We start from the raw sequence: 8645 nt of genomic DNA on the forward strand, positions 1-8645 counted from the left end.
GATCTTTGACTTGTTGCTTTTTTTTTCCTTACCCAACTTGCATTTTCTGTTATAGGAATGGGAGCACTCCATCATTGAAATGAAAGGTTTGAGGGCAAGCCCTCTGTGAACGTGGGGCTTCACTGTCCTTGCAGGCATCTGCTCTTCAGTCTCTGCCCAAAGTGAATCTCGATGTCAGGTTTCTTGCTGTGCACATCCTGGTCTGCTCTTTCTTGAGACGATCAAGAGTCACTTTTTCTCACCTACCAATCATCTGGACAGGGACAGCCCTAGGTCTGAGGAAAGTTCCCAGCTTCTGGGAAGTTTCAAGTGTCAACTTGCAGAGGTGCTGGGATCCAAATCCAGCTCCCCTATGCTGAGCTAGGCCCTTGTCCTCGAAAAAGGCCGACCCTTGCAGACTAGGCACAGCTGTAGTGACTAGGAGCCAGGGTAGAAGCCTGCTGCTGGTTGCCGAAGTAATCCTGGAGCTGAGAGATTTGGGGTCAAATCTGGGCTGACACAACTTGTCAGAGAACTTGAATCTGCATGCAGGACTTGGTTACACCTACGGCAAAATTCAGGCAGAATGCCAGAGCTCGAACTGATTATAGGATTTTAAAATGAAAAGTAAGAAATGTGACAGAGGTCAGCACTTAGCGCTTATACTGGGGGCCAAGTGAAAGCTGCGGTCCAGAAGAGAGTGGCAGAAGCCAGGTTTAGGAACTGTCTGGGCAGCTAGATTCCATTGGAGCAAGAAGGTAAGTCAGCCCAAATTACAAGTACTGTTACAGCCTCTCCTGCCACTAATACTAGGAGTCCCAAAATAACCCTTGCTGGTGCAGCAATGGCATAAATATTAATTCTAACTGCTTCTGAGCTTCTGAGTTACCAGTGACAGGTAAGGAGGATTTGAACCAGCAGGAAGGTATGCAGCTCTTTCCTGGATGATTTGCAGAAAAGGACTTTTAGGATTTGTGTAATCCGGGAAGAAGAGTTCCTGGCTGTGTGGACTGCTTCTACATAAGCACTTGAGACCTCAGTCCTCAGCAACTCCAAATGTGCTTTTCCTGTGGGTTTAGGCAACTCCTGCTGCTTTCTGCAGTTCTGCTTCTTAAGTCCTTAATTCTTTTGGGAGTTACTTTCTGTTACTTTTAATCTGGGATTGTGATTAGACCTGGATTAGGTTATTTCTGGTGAACACTTTTAGCAGGGTTGTAGCTAGGATGCTACAAAGCATCACAGCTCCAACCACAAGCTGAGATCTGAGCAGCTGCATCCATAGTACATCGTACCTCCGTAGGCACGAGCCTTTGGAAAAGAAAAAAAAGAAGATGCACCCCCTGGGGCTTGGAGTGGGTCCTGAACCAGATCTCCTGATCCACCTGAGAGGTGTCGCAGTGGCGCAGTGATGTTTTTTCCTTTCCCTGCTACAAGGAGCTATGCAGGATCTGTCTTGGCTGGTGAGGGGATGACCTGCAGGTGGACGAAGAAAAAGCCAAAAGAGAAGAGTAGACATTGGCCCATGAGCTCTCCTCAGTGACGCTGCCATGCATGAAACCTGTGTGACATTTGTGCTAGAAAACATTAAGTAAATTTTAAGAACACTCAGAAAGAAGCCAGCAATTGGATAGCGGCAAACTGCTGCAAAATGCTCCCTGGTTACCCTCTGGGCTTTTGTGATTTATTAGACGGTTACTGAATTCAAGGTCTGTGACCTTCCCTCTTCCTCAGAGCAGATAGAATTTGCTAATTATGTCAGTGTTTGGGGTGGACATTAAAAGAAACAATGTGTGTTTAAGGGAAGCTGAGGACACGCATGGGCTATGGCCATGTGTTGCAAGTATCTTAGAGCCTTAGAATTAAATCATAGAATATACAGAGCTGGAAGGGACCCACAGGGATCACCAAGCCCAACTCCTGGCTCCACACAGGGACTCCCCAAAATCAAATCATACATTCTTTCCAACAAGGACGTGAGAAACAACCTACAAATGGCAACTGGCCGTGTCACTGTGGCTTTTGCTTCATTGCGGTTCTCCTTTCTGGATCACACAATCGTTTTCACTGCTTTAGGAACTGTTGTGCTCGTTCTTACTAAGAACGATGCTGATTGCATATGGGAGGGTTGCCTTGTAACACAGTTACTGGGGGTCACTGCATCCCTTCTCTGTCTCACCGTTGGTGCTGCTGATGTGGCAGAGCTCCCAGCAGAACGACCTGTCCTGGAGGAGATGCTTGCCCTTCACCTGGGCATGGTTCATCTGCGTGTTTTGCTGTTACTCTGCTGTGAGGCAGCCTTAAACTCTGGTTTTCGGTGTTTGCCTGTGTGGGGTGGTGTCGGTGCTTTATAAACCAGATGGGGTATGCAAGCAGTGGGACCCCAGGTAGCCTGGAGGTCCCTGCTCTGCCTGGGGCTGGCACAAAGGTAGTGCACTGCATTGCATTGTGCTCTTAGGCTGACGTCCTGCACTTGAGGGCATTTATATTCTGTGGGATTCTTTTTCCTGCTACCGTATCTACACCAAAAGCACGTGGTGCTGACGGGGCTCTGTGTTCCCAGTGGCGCAGTGCTCGTGCAGCAGAGCACCAGTGCTCGTAAAGACGAGACTCCACAAAGGGACAAACAGCATTCCGAGGGGGTTCTCGTGCAATGGATGCCCATTTTGGAGGTTGCTGCAGGCCTGGCTGTGACTTCTCAAGGAGTAACTGCTGCAAGGAGGGAAGCAGTTCAGCTGGAGGCAGCTGGTGCCCTGCCGGCTCGGTCACAAGATGCCGAGCCCCCCCCCCCGGGCAGCTGGAAATGGCAGAGGCAGGTCCCAGATAAACAGGAGGCGTCTAGTTTGAAAAGGAGCCTGAGGGTAACCTAGACATTCCCAGAGAAAGATGCTCTGGAGATATAAGAGCTGGTCTAGGACTGGGTGTGGGATCGTGCATGTGCTAGCGTGACCACCAGTGAGCAGATGGCTGGCCCGCGGTCCCCAAGGTGCTTGTGGGCTTGTTGACTTGCAAAGTTCCAATTTCAGGTCTCGCCGTGCCTGCTTTGTGGCTTGTTGTAGGTATGTGAGGTTCTCTGGGATCTGTAACCACCACACGTCATACAAAATGCCAGCTGGGCACCTATTCTGTCAGGCCTGTGAGCTCTGCAATGCCAAAGCTTCGCACAGGATGGTGGTGGCCCCCCAGGTCCTTCATGGGCACAGGGGGCAGCCACGTGCCTGGCCCAGCCTGCCCGTGCCAAGCTGCACTAAGAGACGTGGTCATTTCTAAGAGAATGCCATGGACCAGTTCAGAGCGTGGAGAGCCGAGATGGAACCCGTCCGCTTCACAGACCAGCACCTAAGCAGCAAATTTCCCTTTCAGGTTTAATCTGCCAGAACAGCTACTGCTGTTGTGGGTGTCCTAGTTATTGATGGATAAGGGTAGGGAAATCATGGGCCAGGGGATTGAGCAACGATCCTTTCTGCCAAGGAATAAACACTGTCAGGCGTGGGAAGTGCTGTTCCTTCCCATCTAACCCTGCCCTCTATCTCAACACGATGTTTCTGGCTCCCATCTCTCTTGGCAGAAAATTCATTTTCTCACCACCCTTCTCCTCCCCTTGGCTGCATTTAGATTTTCTTCCCCATCACTTCTCATCCTCACTGCACGCAGGGAAGGTTCCCTCACCCTCTGTAAGGGGCTGTGCAGGACACGGTGGAGACGCTGCTTTAAAATTCATCATCTTGAAGGAAAAGAAGTGAGCCCGGGCTGACACTGGTCATGCTGTGAGAAGAAAACGAAAAAGGTAAATGCAAGGTCCTTCATTCCAGCTGGAAAGAGGACAACTTTACTTCTGAAAATGGGGGAGAAAATGCAGCTCTCCGGGACTAGAAGGGGCAGCTGAGCTGAGCTTTTCCCATGAAATTATTTAAGTAAGACCTAGTCCTAAAAATAAGCGAGGAAAGTCATTGCAGAGAGGAAGTGCAATGTTAGCTTTCTGATGAAAAGCTTTTTATTTCTGTTTTAGGATTAATACAATTCCTTTTATGGCATCCACCTCTGAAGGAGAATTTGCAGTACTCCGGCTCTTCCCCAGCTGAGTATTTCCCTCCTTGCAGGGAGCACCAGAGCCCAGGCTCTTCCACTGACACCTGCCTGCCCCGCTCTCGTACAGGGGGCTCTGCAGGACATCGCACAACTCAGGACACCCCTGGGCTCCACGGAGCTGCTGTGCTGTGATCAGGGAGATTTAGAAGTTGCCGCTGTGCCCAATCTAGCTTGCTCCTGTGAGCACAAACATGAAGTAATTGCAAGAAGTGATGCCAGGTGTTTTGGTATTAACCATTAACAACAAGTTTATCTTAAAGCTAGGGATGGTGGCATTTTATGTGGCTGTTCTTGTAGGGTGTAGACTAGCACCAGATAAGCAGAGGGTTTCCACAACTTCACCTTCCTGCTTTCCCTCTCTCTTCTGCTCTCTGTTCTAATCGGGTTTCCTCCTCCTTTCCTCAAGGCAGCTGCATCCTCGGTGACTGCTCAGACCATTCTCTCGGCTCAGGCAGGGGCTGCGAATGTGGGCTCTGTCTGGATCTGTGAGCTTCACCTACAGAAAGGTAATTTCCTTCGGTTTGACTATCTCAGGGGCTGCCTCTCCACCTGCAGCATTTGCTGGTAGCAGAGCTCATGTGCTGCCAGGAGACTCCTGGTCAGGCACCACCTCTGCCCATCCCTGACTTCTGTCATGTCAGAAACACAGGAGCTGTTGCTGCCAAATGGAGATGTTTTTGCTTGCCAAAGCCACCGTTTTTATCTGTGTCTCCTTCTCCCACCCAGCCTATTCCAGGGGACCTCATGTCCCAGCAGCTCTGTTTGTAAAACTTGGTAGGACCAGTTAGTTACTTAAGTCTGACTGCTTACATGCAGTCCCTTTGAGACAGTAAATGAAATGTTTTCCTTCCTTCATTTTTTTTTTTTCATTGTTAAAGTTATAAAAAGCAAAGTTCAAAGCTATGGGTCTCCGTTGAGCCTGTCTTGGAAAGGCTCACACAGAGGGGCAGATCAGCTAAGGAGAAGTCAAATAAGCTGCAGATCCTGATGTTGTTTAACGATGTAGTAATTAAAAAGTCCCTTTTTAGGCAAGACATGAATGCCTTCATGGACTGTGCTTGACGTCAGATTCCAGCAGGTGTTGTGACTCTCTGGTCTCTTTGCTAATGTGTCCCCCAAGCTCCAAAAGCTGTAGAGTGGTCAGTGCTAAATCTGGCTGTGTGCAGGATTAGCTGCAGTGTATGTAGCATTGCACAACTCTTCTGGGGAGATTTACCCTGATCCAGTGTATTAAACAGCTGTGAGCACCTGGGTTGGGGCTCAGGCTTGTGAGCAGGTTTGGAAGGTTTTTAACTTACAGCAGTGTTGAGCAGTACCAGAAAACTTGGCTGTATTGCATCTCATTTTTGTCACCAAATCCTAAGAGAGGCACATAGTTTTTGTAATAAACTTTAAAATTTTCAAGAATATCTTCGTCTTTTTCGTCTTTAGCTGAATTCCCTTTTTGGTTTGCCCTTCTTTGCCCTTCTGGGGAGTTCATAGGAACTCTTTTTTTTTTTTTTTTTTTTTTTTTTTTAATTATATAACTTTCTAAATCTGTTTAAGAACTGGAAAGCTGGCCAAAACAAACACTATGGCTGACAGCATTCCTCCCCAGGCACAGAGGACGGAGGTGTGCTGGGGCTAATACATGAGCCTGTGCAGGCTGCCTGGTCACACTGCCTGGGCCAGCGCTCCTGAGTGTTTTCCCCCTCATCACTCGCTCTAGATTTCCAGAAACTTATTTTTTGATATTGCTTTAAAGCCCTCCTTGGGAAAGCTCCTTTGTAGCCTGCTCTTTGACTACATCTTTTCTATGTACATGCTGCTAACCCTGGTCAATTCTCCATTTCACTGCTGCTTTTTGCTCCCTGGGCTGTGGCTTGTGTTTGATGGGTGCCAGCAGAGGTGTTGCAAGGAGTGCTGAAGGATCAGGGAGCAGGGGCAAGCCTCACCACAGCCACTCTCCAAATAACAGGGAGAGGTAAAGCTGCAGGGAAAGCGGTCAGCAACCACTGCCTGGGGGCTGATGGCACGCTGCCTGGCTGGGGACGGGGCATTCAGCGGTCACCTGTGCCCTGCGTGGGGCTGTGAGCTGTCACCTGTAGTCCAGCCACTGCTGAGAGTAAAGGCGTTGAGGGTTTGACCTCGTGGGTTTATGATTTAGAAGAAATAGAGCTCAGTGCTAATTATTAATTTCAGAAATTAAATAATTTATAATGGGGAAAGAAGGCAGGGAAGAACAGTTTATGAATAAAGTGGAGCCAAAAGTCTTATTTAGTGGGGCGTGGGATGTGTGCTAATTTTCAGGTTTTAGAGGTTTGTGAACGATACTAAATCGGGAGGCGCTCTTGACTCCCTCAAGGGTAGAGAGGCCTTGCAGAGAGACCTCAAAAAATTAAAGGTCTGGGTAATCAACAACTGTTTAACAAGACGAGATAACAAGTTAAAGTTCAACATGACTAAACAAGTTAAAGTTTAACAAGAGCAAGTGTCAGATGCTCCACCCGGGATGGAGCAGTTGGCGGGGTCTGTTGGAGGGTGGGGACAAAGCAAGGGGAGGTGTGGGGGGGAGCTGGGAAGTGCTCAGGCCACCAGGAGGTTTTTATCAGGTATTAGTTCTGGGAGGGAGAAAGGGAGGCCTGGAAGGCAAAGTCTGAGTCTGAACAAATCCTGAGCTGATCCCAGTGTAGCTGCAAACAAATGCAGCTGAGGTTTAGGTCTGCGAGGACGTGACGAGATGGAAGGAGAGCCCCTGGCTTCAGGAGTTTGTTGTTTGCTGAGCAAATCTCACGTGGGTGGAGAAAGGGGAAGAGCAGCATGTGAGATAAGGTGTTAGAGCAAGCAGGGATATGTGCTGCTTTTGTTTTCCTCTCGTGAGGTTTTGTCAAGCTTTGGAATTTTTATTTGTTCTGGTTTTGGTAAGGAGATGGCTAGGCATACGAGGAGCATGGTCTAGGTGCTGACACCCGCCAGGAATTATTCCCATGGTGAAGAACTGCCAACTGCCAGCATCGGGACTGTGGTCCTACTCTGGCTAGCTAGGATGTGCCCTGTCTTGTGTACATGAGCCTGATAGCGTTGGGCTTCATGTGAAAACAGAGGCAGCCAGATCTAGCCAGGAACCTCTCTGATAAGCAGTGAGATGCCTCGGGGAGCCTGCAGGGTCTCAAGAGCCAGGACTGAGATCCGTGATACCTCCAAAGGCCTTTGCTTGGAAGGGCAAAAAGAGCCAGTGCATCCAGGGCACCTACAGATCAGCAGGCTCTTTGGAGAGGTGACAGAGGGGCAAGTGTCTTTTGCACTGGGAAAGACACCGTGTGACATTTTCAGTAGCTTCTCTTCCAAAGCAGGTGTATCTGCAATGTGCTCCCGAGTCTTTTACTTTTACATGTATGTTTTTCAGAGGACCTTTATCTCAGCTCTTCTGCCAGGACAAAGCACAAAATGCAGCCTGTGTCCCTACACAGCCTTTCGGAGTTGGAAAGAGCCAGTCTGCAAGAGCTAGCCCTGTACCAGCTGCAGGAGAAGCTGCTTGTTGGACATCTCAGCTTGGCTAAAGGTAGAGGATGGCTTTTGCCAGGGGAGGAACAAGATCGGAGCCATTATTGTTATTCATCTTCACTCCTGCGCTTCATAACTTGGGATAATGTTTATGGAATGACATTTGTGACACTTAAGAGTTTTGTTCCATTTAATTTTTTGTTTCCTGTTTTGGTATGAGCCTTGAAGCCTAATGAGCCTTCTAAGGAAGGTTTGTGTGGCTATATGAGTGTGAGAATATGACCTTGTCTGTTGTTTGCCTCTGATTCCCCTAATCCAAAACAGATGCAACGTGATTCAGCAAGGTCTTCCAGCAGGGCCGTCTTAATTCCGTTGGGATGGGACAAGCTTTGCTTTGTGCATTAATGTTCAGCACAAAGTTCTGATGCTGGGATGGGGCTTATGCAAGGGTAGAGGATATTCTACTGAAATTAATGGTGAGATAAATATAGAAGTTCCACAGGGACTGTGCTCCTCTACCCTAGCCTACAAAGAAATACAGGCATTATCTGCATTCCCATAACTGCCGGTTCCCCTGATGTCTTCACATCTAACAAAGCAAGCACAATGAGATGGGAATCAGTAGACTCCTTCCCCAGTTGTACTTATTACTTAACAGTGGACAGACCTGCTCCAAATTCCAGCTCTATGACCTATTTTGGCACCACAGAAAGGCAGAAAATACAGTTCACATACAGTTTACCAGCTATACGGTCAGCTGCTGCCAGCAGAGCGGTTGCAAAAGGAGCTTGGGGGTTCTCCAGCCCCACTAGAGCACCAGCACCAGCCAGGAGGCTGGGGTTGGACCCTCCAAGGATGGAGCCCCCTACATTTCTTCTCATTCTTCCCAGGGAAGAAGCTTTTCCTAACACCCATCCTCAGCCTCATACTGAATGGCAAGTAGGTGCCAGAATGTAACTGCGCCTACTTCTTCTGGGTGACATCCAAGTTTTGTTTGCTATTAAATGGCTTCAAGAAGAGTAAAACAGAGAAACCTTCTGCTGTCACTCCTTCTCCTTCTCCTTCTCCTTCTCCTTCTCCTTCTCCTTCTCCTTCTC

The 8645-nt window shown here is 48.5% G+C and overlaps 1 protein-coding gene across 1 annotated transcript in view; it reads left to right on the top strand.

Annotated features, from left to right (window-relative positions):
* Positions 1–4390: 4390 nt before the first annotated feature.
* Positions 4391–8645, top strand: part of ARHGAP36 (Rho GTPase activating protein 36) — a 12664-nt gene continuing 8409 nt past the window's right edge. The window contains exons 1-2 of the mRNA XM_035323602.1: positions 4391–4571; positions 7451–7606. Coding sequence (XP_035179493.1) covers positions 7492–7606 — 115 coding nt within the window. The 5' untranslated portion in view covers positions 4391–4571; positions 7451–7491. The remainder of the gene's footprint in view (positions 4572–7450; positions 7607–8645) is intronic.

Source organism: Oxyura jamaicensis, chromosome 4 (assembly GCF_011077185.1).
Source record: "Oxyura jamaicensis isolate SHBP4307 breed ruddy duck chromosome 4, BPBGC_Ojam_1.0, whole genome shotgun sequence".
NCBI lineage: Eukaryota > Metazoa > Chordata > Aves > Anseriformes > Anatidae > Oxyura > Oxyura jamaicensis.